This window comes from Perca flavescens, chromosome 21 (assembly GCF_004354835.1).
Source record: "Perca flavescens isolate YP-PL-M2 chromosome 21, PFLA_1.0, whole genome shotgun sequence".
Classification (NCBI taxonomy): domain Eukaryota; kingdom Metazoa; phylum Chordata; class Actinopteri; order Perciformes; family Percidae; genus Perca; species Perca flavescens.
Window position 1 is genome coordinate 24638256 of NC_041351.1, and position 19031 is coordinate 24657286.

The 19031-nt window shown below is 40.5% G+C and overlaps 1 protein-coding gene across 5 annotated transcripts in view; it reads right to left on the reverse strand.

Moving 5' to 3' along the window:
* Window positions 1-18121, reverse strand: part of LOC114547737 (myosin phosphatase Rho interacting protein) — a 54195-nt gene extending 36074 nt beyond the window's left edge. For 3 of the 5 annotated variants that reach the window (XR_003691265.1, XM_028567075.1, XM_028567076.1), the window contains exons 1-3: window positions 17092-18121; window positions 11666-11743; window positions 11307-11372 (exon numbers count right to left, since the gene is read on the reverse strand). Coding sequence is in view for 4 of the 5 variants with exons in the window: in XM_028567075.1 (XP_028422876.1) it covers window positions 11307-11372; window positions 11666-11743; window positions 17092-17214 (267 nt within the window). In the remaining variant the exon portion in view is untranslated. The remainder of the gene's footprint in view (window positions 1-11306; window positions 11373-11665; window positions 11744-17091) is intronic. The other 2 variants (XM_028567078.1, XM_028567077.1) reach the window with 1 other exon arrangement.
* Between the last annotated feature and the right edge of the window lie 910 nt (window positions 18122-19031).

Genomic DNA, 19031 nt, shown 5'->3' on the forward strand with positions numbered 1-19031 from the left:
AGGTATCTTACCACAGGCCCTAAAAACTGCAGTCATCAAGCCACTCATAAAACAGATCATTCTAAACACGTCACTAATGAGCAATTATAGGCCCATATCAAATCCCCTATTTTTAATTAAAATCATCAGCTATCACTTAACTGTTTTGATGCCTTCCAGTCAGGTTTTCGACTACACCACAGCACTGAGACTGCTCTTGTCACGCTCACTTCAATGACATACACTTAAATACAGACAGTGGCAAAATTTCAGTATTACTTGATCTCAGTGCTGCATTTGACACGGTCAACCACAACATATTACTAGTAGAGACGGTCCGATACCATTTTTTGATTCCCGATACCGATTCCGATACGTGAACTTGCGTATCAGCCGATACCGAGTACCAATCCGATACCAGTGGGTCATATATTTTATTATGTTTTAACAACTGTATTCTACTATACCTGTATGGATGTGATATGATTTCTATCTTTGTTGTCTGTCTGGCTCAGGTTAAACTCTTTGTAAAACATGAACAAACACAAACAATGAATGTCGTACAACTTTCTTTTATTCTCCAGTTTGACAGTCGGTTATAACGGAAAAAGAACATAAATAAACTACTTTAACGTAGATTTTCTTTAGGGCTTTATTACGTGGTATTGGATCGGTGCATAAACTCCAGTACTTCCCGATACCAATACCAGCGTTTTAGGCAGTATCGGAGCCGATACCGATACTGGTATCGGTATCGGAACATCTCTAATTACTAGACCGATTGGAAAACTGGGTTGGACTCTTTGCCACAGTACTAAACTGGTTTGAATCCTACATAAAAAAGGAACACACAGACTTTAACTCCAGTTAAGTCCATACATAACCTTCTCATCTCTGTGCATGTTGTAACTCTGTCTGACGCACCCACCGCTACTTCTGCTACTTGGGCGGAGTGATTTGCTTGCCGCACCTGAGAAGCCCCGTGGTGAGGAGCAGAGAGTTTGCCTGGAGTTCGCTCAGAGTTGGAGTAATAATCACTCCGCCCAAGTAGCAGTGCTTCGCTTTCTGAGAATATAGTTCCCAGTATGTATACGGTTAGATGTATACGGTTAGAAGATGGCTGTGTCTCATGTGAACTTGTTATTAGGAAAATGTTGGCGTTATTTTGTCACTTATTGGGAGCAGTAGGCTAGATGGAGCCGGTTACCTCCAGGATCTTTACTAAGCTAGGCTAGCAGTGGGTGCGTCAGACAGAGTTACGACACGCATGGAGATGAGTAGGGTATATATGGACTTATCTAACTCTGGGGGATACAGTGAATAAGCTAAAGTCCCAATAAGTCGGCTTGTTCCTTTAAATAACAGGGACTACTTTGTGTATATAGGTAATTACACATCTGACCAAAAAAAGAAAATTAAAGAAAAAAAAAAAAAAAAAAAAAAAAAGCACAAAACGACATTAAAGAATGGCTCATTTATTTCTAAAACCATATGGTCAAATTGAAATTACATTTACGAACACCGTGTAAGTGCATTTAACAAATCAACGATTGGATGTGCCAGAATTTTGAATTAAAAAAGAAGAAAAAATGATGTTGTTTTTGCCAAAGAGGAACGATTAAAAGCCAGCACTCAGTTTCAGCAATGTTAAAAACAACAGACAAAGACAGTCATCTTGGTGTAGTCATGGACTCAGACCTGAATGACCACAGCCACATTAAGACAATTACAATGTCAGCCTACTATCATGTAGCATGTGGCTCAGAATGTAGAGAGGGTCGGCCTTTAACCACAAGATTGGCGGTTTGATCCTGGCCTCTTCCGGCCACATGTCAAAGTGTCTTGAGCAAGACACTGAAGTCGCTCTCCTGGCGCTGTATGTGTCCACTGCTCTTAGGATAGGTTAAATGCAGAGATTGAATTTCACTACATTGTAATGTCAGTTATTGACGAATAACAAGTTTGTTGTTTTTGTTTGTTAAGGATATATCAAAGACTTATGTCTTTACTGTAGCGGTGTCTTCACAGGCCTCCTTAAAAAAAAAAAAAAAAAAACAATTAGACAGCTCCAGCTAAATCACTGCTGCTCGAGTCCTTACTAAGATCAAGAAAGTGGATCCCATCACTCCAGTTCTAAGGTCTTTACACTACCTTCCTGTCTCTCAAAGAATTGATTTCAAAATACTACTATTGGTTTACAAAGCACCTATTGGTTGGAGGCATATTACACAAGATTTTCCCTGATGTGCTGAATCCCTGATTCTGCCCGGGGGATTCACTTTGGCTCATGGCTGCTCATGTGGAAGGACCTCCTCGTTTCCCTGACTTTGCCTGCAGCCACCCTACTTGCAGGCACAACTCAGGCAGACCTCAGTGTCCTTAGTGCAAGGGGTCCGCAGCGATGTTGTCAACCCACCTTCTCAGTCTTGAAACATGTACCCCGGCCGGTTCATTTACCATGCTTTGTGTGTGTGACTTTTTCTTTGTCATTACCATTTGTATAAGATAAGAACTTTATTGATCCCACACCCGGGAAATTCACTTGTTACAGCAGCTCAAGAGTAAAAAGAATCTAAGAAAAAAAGTAATTGTGTGATAAATAAAAAAAAATTAAAAAAGCATAAGAACAAGACATGAATACAAATAAACTAAATAAAATAGGTACTTATAGTATATAGGGATGTAACAATGCATCGTGAATCGGTTAAAAATCTATTTAAATTTGTAAAGATTACAACCGGTTGAGATCAAATAAAATAAAATGGCGAGCCTGGACTTCCCAGCAAACATTGCAACCACTATCCCATGTCTTTATTTATTTTTTGTTTTGTTTGTTTTGCCCTCATGTAAAGCATCCTTGGGTCCATTGAAAGGGGCTATAAAAATGTAAGCTATTTTTGTTATGGGGCTGTACTCCAAATACTGAAACAAAGTGGACTGGGATTGCTTCCACATGGTTCTCACAGACCTTTCCCCAAATAGTCAAATACCGATGCCTTGTCACAGCTCTCGGTGTCTGATACCAACACACAAGGCACTAACATGAACACCAGGCCAAACCGGCTATGAAAACGAACAGAAAAACTCAGATTACAACACACACACAGGTGACTTCATTATAGGGCTGCTCGGTTATGGAAAAAAATAATCCGATTATTTTTGGTCAATATTGAAATCACGATTATTTAACACGATTGCTCATTAACCTCTGGGGGTGGGGGATTATTTGTTTCTAAAAAGTATCATATAACTTACAATTACATTCCATTACTAAACTTGTGCCAAAATATGAACAATATTGTCACCGTCAGTGAACTGATTTGCTAGCTAACCCCCGCTAAGGAAAAATCCAGCACCTTATGGTGCTTAACCACTGCTAGTACCAGCTCTGCTTGGCTCGACCGCGGTGCCCCGTTCTCCATTTTCCATTGCAGATTTAGTACCACCTCATGTGTGAGGCGAGCGTGGCTGGTCGTCATAGCAACGCTGCAGGAAACTGCCGTGACCTGACGTGACACACACACACAGAGAACGTCGAAGGTGTGTGGTTTTTGATTCTCAGCATGTGGCTGTTGCCAAAGCCAGAAGACAAATTTTGTTTCAAAAGAAGCTGGAGGCAGCAAAAAAAAAACACCGCTGACTCAACTATTTAAAAATGGCAGGTTTGTTCAGGACACCCCCATCTGTCGCTAGCAATGATAACGCAGTGATTAGTGATGATTCTCTCTGACCAATCAGTAGTCTGCAGGTTTTCAAGTCACATTTTTGTATCGCCTCGGCTGACTTGGAACCTCGACAAGGGGTTAAAAATTAAAATAAAAATATATAAAAAAAAAAAAAAAAAGTACCTGTTGCCAGGTACCAGGGACATTTTTACATAACGGAAAAACAAAAAAGGCGAGTAGATTCGAGGCAAGTCAAGCAGGTACTGGAAAAACGGCATTAGAATAACGTTGCGTGAAACGGGTCACTTATTTTACATACAGTTTAACAACAAAACAAAATGCTGAGGGAACATTATTTTTCATGTTGGTTTTGAGCGGTAACCTGGAAAACAGTAAGTGAATACAGCGTGTTGGAGGAATACAACGTCTCCTGTAGTGGGGAGTCAAAGGCAGAGGGGCTGCAGGGTTAGCTAACGTTATCTTCTCTCATCTGGGGTAAATACGTGTAATTACGACTTCATGACATTATTTAAAATACTGAAGAAGCGGCGGCAATCGCTCCTTCAGCGGCGGACCAAAAGTATATAGCGGAAACACTCAATGATGTGCAAAATAATCGTTTTTCTCAATTACTCTTTATTGTGATCGTTAGGAGCCAAAATCGTAATCACGATTAAAAATTCTATTAATTGCACAGTCCTACTCTGCTCAGGACGCCATTAATCCACCATATCTTTACATAGACAAAATATGTGTTTGGTGCTATATTTAATGTGCTGAATATCCTTTAATCCTAGCTGGTACGGATAGTATAAAAGCTACTTGTTGCCTAGAAACTGCCCACTACTACTTGCACCAAAACAAAGGAGATGTATCTGCCAAGGCTACCATTCAAACACAAATAATTGTCATGGGTTTGACTTCTACACAACTGGGCCAATTCCATATCCTCCAATTGTGTCTGCCTTCTATGGGGCTGCCTATTTTTAGCTTTGCAATGCGATATCAATAAAATCAAAAACTTTCTCACAGACTGCTCTTGAGTTTTCACTCTGGTTGACATGACATGAGAGGCCATAAAACACAAAAGACACTGCATTAAACAAACAATACAACCCTCAGGAGAGAAGTAAAATGCTTTATCCTAAAAAAAAGGGATGTCTTTAAGACAATTCCCACATGTTAAAGTTTTTTTTTTTATAGCAGCCCATGCTCAATAGTAAATTTTCCAAAGAACCTGTAAAAGCGGCATGAACAAACAACAGAGCCAGCTTTAAAATTAAGTGTGTAAATGAGTACACCCACTCCATAAATAATAAATCCTCCAGGAGCTTTTTACAGGCTGAGCCAAAGGCAAGTCCGCCACAGCAGGCTCTGGAGACTGGTATTTTATATGGTACATGTGCCTCGACATAGCACCCTCCATCAAAACTCTTAACAGACAGGAACTGCCAGTCTTCTCCTAACACTGCCATGATGGAAATATTTCAACAGTGGATTCAAAACAGAGAATACAGTGGGTTATTCTGACTAAAAAGTGGGTGACAGAAGCAGCTCTGGAGCAAAGGGGTCCGCAGCTGACATCTCCTTTAGAATGTTCTCATGGTCATTGAACTTTTAACCTTAAAGCTTTCAGGGTGGTCTCACTATATGTCCATGCTTCTAGAAAAAAAAAACTTTCTCCATGACAGCCCATCTCTCTAGCTATCTATGGACATTCTTCATTTCAATTTCATTAGCCTTATATGCAACAGTGATGTACTTGCTAAACTATTCCTCTAACTGTTTAACTATCTGATACATTACCAGCATCAGCAGAGCTGGATGCTTGCTGTGGCTGGCCGTGTGTGGAATGTCTGGGTCTAGGGCATATCTGACGTTTCCTCTGTGGTTTTCAGGGGCTATGGCTCCCTTTCTCTTGCTCTCTTTGGACCTGGGGCTGCGAGCTCACTGCAGTTCACCAAATAAGGGCATTGAAGGAGGAATGCTGCTTTACATGGGAGAGCATCTTTCCTTTTGCTGTGGTGAAAATAGTTCTGCTTTAAGACGCCACTGCTTCAGATAGCACCCTGCTGTCTACTAGATGAAAAATAGCAGACAATGTCATAGGGCTAGACGATATGACCTAAAATTGAAATCACGATTAACTGAACATATTACCTCGATTACGTTTACTTTGGTTTTTTTGTTCCACTCACATCAGCACGAATTAGCCTGCTACCCCCGTTATTTCCTTACCAGCAATGAAACATTTAAAAGGCTTTTTTTGATTTTTTTTTTAAACAAAGTTTGGTGCAGTGCTCACTAGGGTTGTGCCGATGGACGATATCATCGTGTGGCTGGCCGACATCACGATGGAGAGTCATCATCGTGATGCCACACTCCTCACCCTGTCAAACACACTCATCCTAGTCGCCGGGCGCTGGACGGGAAATTGACAAGTGCGTCGGTCTTAAACTAGCAAGGCAAAGACAAGACATAGGGCTCCTTAAGTGGAAGTTATTTTTTCCCCCTTTACGTGCAACCTATTTGTGAAAAAGACCATCGCTTTGAGCAGACAGGATTGGCTGTAGGGATACATTCTCTACCTCTCAGTTGTAGCTCGCTCTACCTTCTAGTAACGTTAGACACAGCGATCTTGAGTGAGAGAGAAAAAAGCGTTAAAAGTGGTACGCTATCACACTTTCCTTTCTCCCCTCACTGGACTAAGTTTGTCGACACTACTCTGTGCGTGCATCAATAAGTAAGTCTGAGGTCCTGTAGGTACGGGACGATGTTATGCAGTATTTATGAATGTACGTTAGCAACAGTATGCTAATTCACGAGGGTGCTATTTTATGTGTGAGCTAATATTGCGCATTTGTTCATGTGCTCTGCAAGAGTTATGTTTCTGTTTATTGAATGCGTTATTCAGTGCAAACACAACCGAGAATGTAGTTTAAACTCAGTAATGATGGTGTATTAGGTTATTACTGTCGCTCTGTTGAAAGCAAACGTCCCACTGTACTGTCGTTGCGCAGATCACGGACATCTGATTGACTTTACTGCACCGTACTTAAGTTCAAGTAGGTCAAGTTGTAAAACCTACCAGCAGGGCACCATTTACAGAGGGCATTTACATGTATGTCTAATCATTTCTATGTTAACTGTTGGCCCATAGTAGTAGAAAAAAATATTTATGTAAAGAGATATGATACATTTCATCATGTTTACTAAAAGCTTTGATTACTAAAAAGGGTTTGCTTGGCTCCACAACATTATACAATAACGTTACATGAAGGGGAATGCATGAAACAGTTACAGAAATTAAACTATTTTATTGTGCAAACTAGGAAAATCTGAATTAAAAACTTAAATAAATGCAAATACCAACAACTTTAACGTTGCTTCCTTTTCAAAAACAAAATAGTTGTAAGATTGCTGTATAAACCAAAAGTAACGTTATGCTGTTGTAGAAAAGTGGGCGACTGGCGATATGGAGAAAATCAGATATCACGAGCTTTTGCCAGTGGGCTACATTCAAATTGTGGAGAGGTTGATGGCTGTCCATTTGAATGAATGGTTTTAACACTTCCTTACTTCAAAATGACTTAATATAAAAATTGCCTTGATATCGATATTGCGGCAATATTCTAGGGTTGACAATTGGTGCTCTAACAAAATATCTTCACACTTAGATTTTAGATAAATAATCATCAGTAATGTAGACATAATGTATAAGTGGGGAAAAGGCAAATAAAAGAACAGCTAGAACAGTTTAGTAAGTTCAGAAAAGTACATCCCTTTACTGTAATGCAGCCTTTAAAAACAGGAAAAGACAACACTTATATCAAATCACGATATCCAAAATCACGATATCGATAGAATATTGATATATTGCCCAGCCCTAGTTAGTAGTTTGGTGGAAGTATTCTGGTTAGGCAAGACATCTTAAATCCAGTGTTTTAATCATTGCTCTGAACCTATTTTTCTTGACAGTCTGTAGCGGGACCGTAGGTGGATTGTTATTGCGTTCATAATAGGCCTGCACGATATTGGAAAAAAAACTGACATTATTATTATATTTTTTTTCATGTGATATATATTGTGATATTAAAGAAAAGACAAATTTTTACAAGATGCCATAAATAGCTCTATTTGGAAATAATAAATCATTCTCGACTACTGGGGTGATTTTGTAGGGGAGTGCATCTAAGAAAATTAAAATTAAAAAGGTAACCAGTGTTTCCTCTACGTTGATAGCATGGCTGGAAATTTTACCGTGGCGCACCGCCACTATGCCCGTGCATGTTGTGTCCAAGCCCGGCCCGACACATTAACTGGAATTATGAGCCCAAGACCGAATTTTAACCCGACAATTTTTTAATACGTGGGCCGTTATAACTGATGTTATAAAAGGACTTGTGAGATATCTGAAACAATCTGGCCTGGTTGCACAATTATCAAAGACAGTGCTACAGATGGGGAGACACAATTTAGCCCAGTTTACCTCACACTCAAGTCAGTGCAGGACATATACCCAGAGCTACGGGAGAAGCTGGAGAGGCATAGCTTTCTTCCCACCCAATTAGGCTAATAAAGTAATGATTAAAAAAAACACAAATGCTTGATCAAGGGCCTGGCCCGGCGATAGTGGCAGGAAATATCATCCCGACCTAGCCCATGGGTCAAGTTTGGGCTTGGGCAGAGAATCTAAACTCTACTTTGGAGGGAAAAAGGTGAGCAGAACTTACAGTGTTTTGCTGCCGTTATCCTGACTCAGTGATGCATTTTACAAAGTCTACAGACTACCACGTTGTTGTTGGCATTAAGAGTAAAATACTCTCACACTTCAGAAGACCATGTGCAAACCTGTTTCTCAGCGTGTTGTTGAACTCGCGAGGAATCTATACTTGCGCTGATGATATTAATAATGCATGCTCCCTCTTAAAACTGCAAAATGTTATTTTTACCTACATTGCATATGCTTTTTTATTTTGTATTTATTAAGTTAGCAACAGAAAACATGAACTTCAATTAGCATGAGCTGTGAGCTTTTGGCTACGGTTAGCAGAAGGCTAAAATATCTGATCAACTGCAGTGTTTTTTTTACCTATCTCGTTCATATGGCAGCAGTAGGCGGTGCCAAAGTCACGTGTGATGGCTAGATTTACTAAAGTCTAGTTTAGAAAGATAAACTGCCTCCCCCAGCTTCAATAGAGGGCCGAAAATGACAAAATATTTTTCTGATCGTACCGCACGGTATGAACCTCCTTGGTATAAGAGGTCTGTTGATAAACAGCAATAACGTGGAGATACAGTGATCAAACAACGTTTAAGTCAAAGAGTGGGTGGGTGTGGTTCCTGTAAACCTCTCCACTCCACATAAGAGGAATGGGTTATATGAATGTAAACCTCAAACCTGACCTCAAACTAATAATATCTCCCTCCACTGGTGGCTCGAGCCATTAGGTAAACAATGAGGAGCTTGATGAGATCAAGACCATTAATGTTTTCTTATCAGCTCAGAGGTTTTGGAGAGTTCTTATCCTCAGGGTCCAGAGCACAAAGCATTTGACCCAGTTTTCCTGCCTTGTGGAGCACATGAAAAGACCAAAGGACAATCAGGCAGACGGTTTTGGAATCACTGTTACAATGAGAGGAAATCACAACTGCACACCAGCCTGGGTGTCACTGAAAACACATTCAACAGTGGAAACACACACAAACACAACTAAGTTTCCTTCCATTGTCATCACTGACAACACAAAGAGAATTACCAAATGTGATTTAACATGGCTAATACACAGAGGCATGTCTAGCTATTACAAAGTCAGCTCGTCGTATTTTACAATAACTTTGAATGCACCTAGAGGTTTACCAGTTTCAAGTAAACACACCATTTAGTCCCGTCTGTGTTGTTTTTCCGACAACAGAAGTGACCACAGTGCTAGTATCTGTCTTTAACTGCAGACATTTTTACATCCCGGTGTTGGAATCCTCTACAGTGAAATACAGTCACACTTTTACACCGTTTAGCTGTCAGCATTTTAACAGTGTTTAATCCAACTACTAGCTAACGGTAGGCTAACATCAACGTTACCTGTTGCAACGTTAGTGTTAACTAGCGTGACATGCAGCGATGCTTCTGTTGCTTCTAACGTGTGTTTCGGAGCATCAGAGAGCAGCGCAGGCATTTAAGCGGCACCAAAATGAGGCACTGAAATCCGCGTTGCTATTCTGTCTGGTAGGTACCGGTTGTTTAGGCTCCAGTGTTATATTACAACTGGGGTTAATTTTTTTTTTTTTTTTTTTACCAATACTATTCCCGATACCGGTTCCTCAAATATTTCCAAACCTATTTACTTAGAACATTGTTATTTATTTAGAATATTTTACACTGACAGAAATTAAACAAAAACTAAAATAAAACCCCTCCCTCTCTCCTCCCAAACCCGTCCCTACAACCTATTAAATTGAATAATTATACATTTTTTACAACTTTTATTCTTGTATTTGTGTATTATTATATTTTAGCCTGTTTTTAATTGCTCTTTAATGTTTCATGTAAAGCACTTTGAACTGCCTTGTTGCTGAAAGGTGCTGTAGAAATAAAGTTGCCTTGCAACCTCAGCCTGTCAGTCCCCAGGGCACCGTTGTGCCTGCTCTCTCAGAGGAAGTGTAATGTCAACAGCACCGCGACTGCTTTCGGGCTTGCCACTAATATCATATCACAGTGAAAGGTGTCCGCGTGAACTTTTGAAAAACTGTAAGCACACTTGAAACCGCTTTATTGGCATCGCCATGACTCACTGTGACTTCAACAAAACTGCAGAGCCGACGTAGTTTGCTCCGTCCGCACCTCTGCGCGTGCGTGCGTGCGTGTGTGTGTGTGTGTGTGTGTGTGTGCGTCTGTGCCGTAACTCTGCTCTCAATATGCAGGTAATGAAATTTGGCACGGTTTGATTTTAGGTGAACCAATTCTCTGTAGTACCGACGTGATTCAGTCAGTACCGGTAAAAGTACAGGGTTCAGTACACTTTTTCACTACACAATGCTTATTGAGTAATCTCTTTAAAACATATGGCTATGATGGTGCTATCAGATTCAAAATGCATTATACCAACATATTTTGCATATTATATGTGAAATGATGGTTCTGCAGCACTTGTTTAGCTCTTTTAGAAAACCCCTACTTATCTCTATTGCCCCTCTATGAACTAGTTGGGAATGTGTCCAGTGAGGTGACTTTTTACCATTATGATTTCGTCAACTACCCTCCAGCTAAGCTTGCAGTATCCTTATCATATTCCTAGGCAGACCTAAGAACACGCTATACACCGCACAACAGATGAGACACCTACCTTGAGTGATACTCTTTCCATCCTGCATCTCAGACAGTTTTTTTATGAAATGATCACACACAAAAAAGTGTTGAAGCTAAAACACTATGAGAGATGGCTCAAATTGGGAATGTGAGGGCATAACAAGTATCATTAACAAACCATAAAGAGGACCGACCAGCAGCCTATGTTCTAACTATGAACCAAAAAAAGATAGATCGCCCAGGATTTCAGTAGTATGCATTCAGTTATATTAGTAGTAGCAGCAGCAGCAGCAGCAGCAGCAGCAGCATGAAAGTAGAGGAAGAAGTCTGAACAGTAGACAAGATGCATTACTTACCGATTCATCCAGTGCAAAGCGCAGACAGCCATGTTCGTACAGCACAAAGAATCGCCGTTGCCATTTCTGTCAGGAGAAATACATGCAATGAGAAAATCCTGATTTTGAACCTTAGGAGGTGGTTTTAAGCCACAAAAATGCAGACACATTGCTCTTTCTCAACAGACCAAAAACAATTAAGCATTAGTGTTTAGCCTCACTTTTCATTATTTCAGAAGGGGCTCTAGGGACAGTGAATGGTGCTATGGACTAGTATTCCTACTACAGTACATTTCTGTTAATTAAGGGGAGGTATCAGCATATTTGTGTGTACACCCATTTAGTGAACAAACACACAGGCCTATAATGCATGCTCTTACCCGGGATCTCTGCATAGGATTGTCAAAGTCAGTTCCCTCAGGGGCCAAGCATAGCCATCCACCATAAATAGGTTTAGCCTGTAAACGAGAGAAGGGGGAGAGAAAAAGAGCAATTTAGGTAATCATTATAACTGAGGGGGGATAGGAGGGAGAGAGCTTATGTAAATATAATAGAGAGAGGAAAGACGTTTGAGGTGCAGATATCGCTTCTATTCTCATGGTGCATTTTGACACACACAACCAGTTAGTGAGCCTTTTTGGCCTTGTTTGATGAGGACATGCTTAAGGTCCTTACTTTCCTGTTTACCCACATCAGATGAGGCCAGTATGACAAACACTGATTGACTGACTAGTTGCTACTGGTGTAACAGACGTTATACTTGACAGCAGGTAACGTTAGCCTACCGTTAGCTAGTAGCTGGATTAAATACGTCTAAAACAGCTAAACGGTGCAATGTGTGATTGTATTTCACTGTAGAAGATTCCAACACCGGTACATACAACGGTGTGCAGCTTAGACACAAACTAGCACTATGGTCATCGGTCACTGATGTTGTCGGAAAAACAACACAGACGACACTAAATGCTGCGTTTACTTGAAACTGGTAAACCTCAAAGTTATTATAAAATACCCTTTTCTCATCTATTTTTGTTGTTACCAACAATTTACTGGTGAAATAAGTTGTTGTTAGTAGCAATTGTTATTTATTTTTTAAATAAATCAGTTAAATACCATCCTTTTTTGTGCTGACCTGAAAATTTATCCGATCTGTGACTCAAAATCATGATCCGATCCGTGAGTTTTGTGATCCGTTGCACCCCTACTAGTTGCATACTCTAAACAAAATTAATCTACATACACGATTCAACTTCTGGAGTTGTTCGACTACTAACTTCATCAGTTTAACCGAGGCAGAAAAGTTCAAAAGACATGAAACCATAGAGCCTACTATCCATTGGGCAGTAGGTAGGCTCCTTAAAAACTGCAGCCGTTTCCTCTCCAACGATGACAGCCACTCTGCTTTAAGTGTTAGCCATTAGCATGCAGCTCTCATAGAAACACTCACTCCCCCACCTCATCCACAAACTATGCTGCTGGAAGGATCCGATTATTAGTCTACTATTCTAATACTGGCCCTGTTACTGCTCCATGTCACTGCATGCCTGACATAAAGATAAACGTGCCTTGTTTGAACCTGTATGGATGTGCCTATAAAAAGGCATTAAAAACAATAAGTTGCATGTTGTGACCCACATAAATCAAAATCAGTCTGGTAATTTGGCAGAAGATGTCTAATTTCAATCATATGCACCACCACCCTTTGAATCTTTAGGTGTACTGCTTTCTTCTTTTCACACATCCAAATTAATGTGGATAAATCATGAAATCTGTACAACAATAAGGCTTTTGGCATTTTTTACATGTCAGTGTTTCCTCTGCGATTATAGGGCTTACGTATTGCAAAACTGAGAACAGATTGCAGTCAGTAACTGCACTGGAACATTTGGTTTGTGTTAAAGCTATAGGCTTTGTAAAGTTTGACTCCCCTGTGTATCCTTATAACTTCACATGGTGGGATGTTGAGCAGCAGCCGCTGGGAAACTCTACTCTGATTTCCCAACCCCACACTTCCTTTCTCTCCTTGTGTCTCCTGCTCCCACTCCAAGTTCCATCACATCCCTGCCTGTATTTCACAGTCTCTCCCATGTAAACCTAGACGGCCTGCATCCTTCATCACTGTCCTGCCTTCAACCACATCTCCCGGAAACCGTGATCACTTTTCTCAAATAGTTCATGGTTCATAGTTCATCGTACTGGGTTGAAAACATATAGTTGAAATATATCATTGATGCTGTCCCTTGGCTGCCTGCATTTGCAGCCCACGCTTTTTATTATTTATTCTTGCAGCCCACGGTTCTCTATCATGCAGCCCACTACAGAGTGCAGTCTGGTTATTATGACATGCCGTGTTTTGACTCCGACGACACCTTGCTCAAAAAACAAACAAGCCATCACCTCGTACACTTCAGTCAGTGGTGCTTGTTAGAATGTGACCGTGACATGCGAGCCAACAGAAGCTATAAAAATGGATAATAGAAAGCGCAAAGGCGAGGCTGAAAAGGCGAGAAGCTCTAGATAGTGACGCGCCCACTGAAGACTGAGCAACTTTTTCATTTTAACCAGCTAGAGTCAACGCCGAATGAAGACGATGAGACGGGTAAGCTAAGCTAGTTAGGAGCAGTGCAGAATGCTAGTTAGGAGCAGTGCAGGATGCTAGTTAGGAGCAGTGCAGGATGCTAGTTAGGAGCAGTGCAGGATGCTAGTTAGGAGCAGTGCAGGATGCTAGTTAGGAGCAGTGCAGGATGCTAGTTAGGAGCAGTGCAGGATGCTAGTTAGGAGCAGTGCAGGATGCTAGCGACTGTGCAAAGAATTAATACAACGTTGCCTGCATAGCACCATTCATGTTTATGAATCAAACTTTTTTTTTTAGCTCCTCAGCAGCAGCCACTAGTCCAGTTTGCTGCTACTAACAGTTAAGACCCAAGCAGCAGCCATGAGCTCCTAACTCCAGAGCGGGCAGGTAGGATTGCTCACTGAGTGAATATTATAAGAACTACAATTAATATTAATGAAGAGTATGTGGTAGACCTGCTCTATATGGAATATGCCCTGAGAAAATCAATGATGACAGACGATTCACACTAATGAAACTTACTTGACTTGATCAGAAAGCTTTGAGAAAAAAAAAGGGAGATTTGTACTGAGAAGTATGACAATTTTTTAAATGTGATTTAGTGTCAGAAGCATAGCCAGTAGTGTGCAATGGACAGCTGCTGTCAGTGTGGAAGGCACAGGTAAGCTGTTGTACCACAGTGTGTGAACAAGCAAACATGATCAGATTAGTTGCAATATAATCACTTTCTATGCCCAAATGTACTAGTGACTCATTATGCTTTTTATCATCAAAAGTAGGATAGTAAATAAATATACAAGCTCACGACTGAAAGGAAATAGGATAAAAGTAACTAAATAGTACTACATAGTAACTAAATGTGTATAATATTATACACATTTTTATTTATTTTATTTAAAAGGTTTGGATATCTGATAGATTCTGATATTGAACATCACTGTGTTGTTGTAACGATGTTGTTAACTATTATTATAATAACAACAACAACAACAACAACACTGTGTTTGAACTGAATTGGAAATGATATTTTACAAAAACACACTGAATTACAAGGCTGTAGAGAACAGTGCGCTATTGCAGACTTATATATTAAGGTTTTAATTGAATTTTTTTAATATAGTCAGTCTGACAGTCTCCACTCTAACCGATTTCCGTAGGGGGAAACCCACACCCTAACTAATAAGGGTGTGAATCACGATTCACTTCAAAAAAAAAAAAAATCAACTCCCGATTCAAAATCGATTCTCGATTTAATACATAGGGGTGCCAAGGATGTCAAGGAAAACACAAAAATATAATGCAGTAAGGGGACTTTCACATCCGGAACCTGGGCCCAGATCCGACAACACAAATTAGTCAACTCTGAAGTGGGCAGACAGTCTGAATCAGATTTTTTTTTTAAATCCTAACGACACCAAACCTACTCCCAGCCTACCTTTTATTCTAGCAGTTTTGAACAAAGAAATTGTTCATAGACAATACAGTCATCCGACATTCACATTTCCCCTGCCCCATAACTTTTCCACATGAGCTATCTGTTTCAAAGCTGCATTCTCAAGCTCCAGCTCCCTTTAAGTTCTGAATAACTTGCATTTAATTTTGGGCTCAGATTTACTTAACAAGATCATCTATTTATGGTGTTTTAACAGCATTACACAGCTTTACAGGAGCTTTCTTTTCATTGGGTTATTGAGTGTATCTCCTCTAAGTTAGCGTGTATGGGTTTCTGAACAGGGACAACATTTTACAAAGCCTAACCCTTACATTGAGCCTTTTCAACAAGGTTCAGAAGTTTAACACTCATTACATAATAATAATGGTTTTAGGCCAGTAATTACCTGCTGTGTAGCCCTTACTGGTTCGAGGACTGTCCAGACAGAATCCTTACAAAGCTCCTTATGCAACTGAGCTCTCCACTAACTGTTTGGATAGCTGACAGACTGGAGACATTTGTTTAAGATTCATTTTGGGAGCTTTTTTCTTTATTATATAGTATAGACTGATAGGAAAGGTGGGAAAGAGTGGGGATGGCATGCAGCAAAGGGTCGCATGTTGGATTCGAATCCGGGCCACTGCTATGGACTCAGCTTACATGGGGCGCACACTTTACCGAGTGAGCTGAAGTTCACCCCAGACTATAGACCAAAAGCCTATGGGCAACTGTGACAACACTGATGAGCAAGGACTGATGACATCAATCTGGACAGCCAGGGCAATAAGCCTCTCTGGTTCCAGGTGTCATCGTACAGGCTGCGGATTGGACTGCCAATGCACACAACGCTTAAACTACCTAAACAGCTATTTTGTATATATTTGTTTATGTTTCTGTATTTATTGTTTATTCTTATTCATGTTTAATCTGTTTGTTTGTGTATATATGTATCAATCCCCAAGGCAAATTCCACGTAGGGTAACTACTGTGGCAAAAAATTCTTTTCTGATTCTGAAGGCCAGGTCACAGGGAGATTAGAGGAAGTGATGTAACCATAAACCGCCTATTCCTAACACAAGAGTATGAAGGGTTAACCTGCAATGAACTCAATGTAGCAAGCGACACACTTTTGAAAAAGAAAGCAAGTGGGTGCCCCCACACACTAGCAGAAGAAAAAAGGATGCTGACGTTGCTGTTTGGCTCTTAAGTTGCGTTTAAGGGCCCATCTGGGCCTTATGTCTGGAAACAATTACAGAATACAACAGAGACTAAACTAATGATCTGAGAGAGAAACAGGGACTAAAAAAAAAACATGCTTATAATATGATCATAACAGCTGAATGGAGCTTCCACTAATCTTTGTTCTTCAATCAGATCCCCATTAGCTTTCAAAAAGTGGTCACTAGTCTGCCTGGGGTACACACTAAAAACAAACAACTGCATATAAACAACAGCCGAGGGTTACACAATGAATCCCAGAGAACAAACTGGCAGGCATATGTAGCCATTGTAGCAAAAGGCAATCCACAGGAATTTACTTTCACCACTCTGGTTCAGTCAAATGGAGACAGGCATAAGAAAGAAGTGAAGAAACCTATAGCTAGCTAGGTCTTGTGCTTCAGCCAAAACAAACACCCTAACTTTCTCTACATCATAGCTGCAATGACATTGTTGCCTATCAAGTACTTTAAGATTGATTTTACCACCAAACAGATATGGGGGCTTTAAATTATTAAAGACACTAGGGAATATAAAAGTTATAAATGTTAATAATATTGTTCGTAACATGCATTGCTTACCTGGGTCAGGTCCTGGTCCGTTAATAGATGCAACTCTCGTGGTTTGAAGCAGTTCTGACATTTACTTTTGTTGAAGAAGTTAGCCTGGAATTTCCTACAGGGGTTTTCTTTTGCGGCAGACATTATAGTTTACCTCTTTTTAAACTCTCTAGAGTAATTTCTCTGGAGGATTTGATCAAAAGTGGCGTTATCCCGCTGTTTTCTTGTGCGTCCCTTCTATCCCAACTTCGAAAAAGCTCCAGCACTCCGATGCATTTTCAAGTACAAAGACCAGACAGAAATTGAGTTATTCGTTGGCAAGGTTCAAATCAAAGGCTTTTGGCTGTTTAGTTGTATCCAATCGCTGCTTCCCAATAAATAATGACCTGCCATCAAGCCAGCCTTTTCATCACTCAGTCAGTGATGAATGCTTTTCAATCCATGGCCTGCAACCACAAAGCGGAGTAATGAGAAAGGTGGCTAATATCCTGTTAGCTTGGCAGCGGGTTTCCAAATCAATAACGTAATGGCGTACGCCACAAAAACAACATTTGCACACAGCTATCACATTCAAACTCCGAGGAGATAGTGTCCATCAAGTAACAAGTTACAGATTCCCATGTGAATGACCCAACCCAAAAGAAAGCTTGCATGCAGACAGCAGCCTTTTCTCCCAGTCCCAGCAGTCAGTCCATACGAAGTTCATCCACTGCTCCTTTGCTATGGTTAGCCCAGTTAGCTGACTCGCAGATAGGCTAGGTAATGAAATCCTGAAACGCGTCTTTAACTTAACTTTAAAAAAGAGCCAGTCCGAAAATCCAAATGTTTCGTGTTTTTTCCCAGGTAGAGACGCTGCACCTCTTGCAAAGAACCTCTTGGTCAGTCACAGAGGGAAAAAGTGGTATTTAGGATTGGTTCCATAACTAGCCTGGTTAGCAGCAATAGGTCTATTTTCTTCTTTTCCAACGGAGCGAAGGGGAGCAGGGAGCAGAGAGCACACAAGCTCCTGAAATTCTACGGAGTCTCGCGATGACTGCTCACTGTCGCCGCCCATAGACGTAGATACCACCTCATTGGCCAAATTCGTGTACGCGGCCGCCATATTGGGACGGATCAGCCCATAGACAGTAAAAGAAATGGACCAACAGATCCCGTTGCTCTGGACGGAGACCAGTGAAGGATATTAGAAGCACTTTTCCGGTGAGCGCTGAGCGTTACTGCAGCCTCCAACTGAGAGAGACAAAGTAAATGTGACATGAACAACCTGTCTGAAAGTTGTGAGTCTTCTGGTAGCTGTGCCAAGAGAAATCTGAATCATTCCGAATCTTGCAGAGACGTAGAGCGTAGGTATATGTAAGGAGATAACATGGGCACAGGCTAATTATTGCTAACTAAAATGCTAGTTAACATTAGTATTAAACTTAACAGCTAATGTAAGTCGAAACTGCCTGCAAGCTTCTCCTGTACTGTACGGTAATTCCTCTACTATGCGACAGTAAGTTGCGTAGTTATGACACAATTGTTAGCCTATTTTTACAAAAACGTCTGCTACGGAGCCATAATGTGAGAAACAAAGTTTGTAGCCTTTTATACATTGTCGTGTTTCTTTAGAACTAAACAATGGACAAATAGAGTCTTTAAATGCTTCAGATGTAAAGTTATTCGCTGTCAAAGTGACGCCAAAATGAATGGCAGTCAATAGAACGCTAATGCTGGGTGATGGCTTGATAGCATCAAAATGGCTCCATAGGAGGTACGCTTTGTGGAACTTGCTCACCCCCTTGGATCAGCCCCCCCTTCTAATGTATGTATATCCTATGTCTGTCGAGGCAGGCGGTCTATTCACAATTTAGCCTATTGTTAATAATAATAATAATAATAATAATAATTTCCAACCGATTTCAAACGGTTTGCTTTGCTACAAATGTCAGACATGTATTTATGATTCATGACACTTGGAT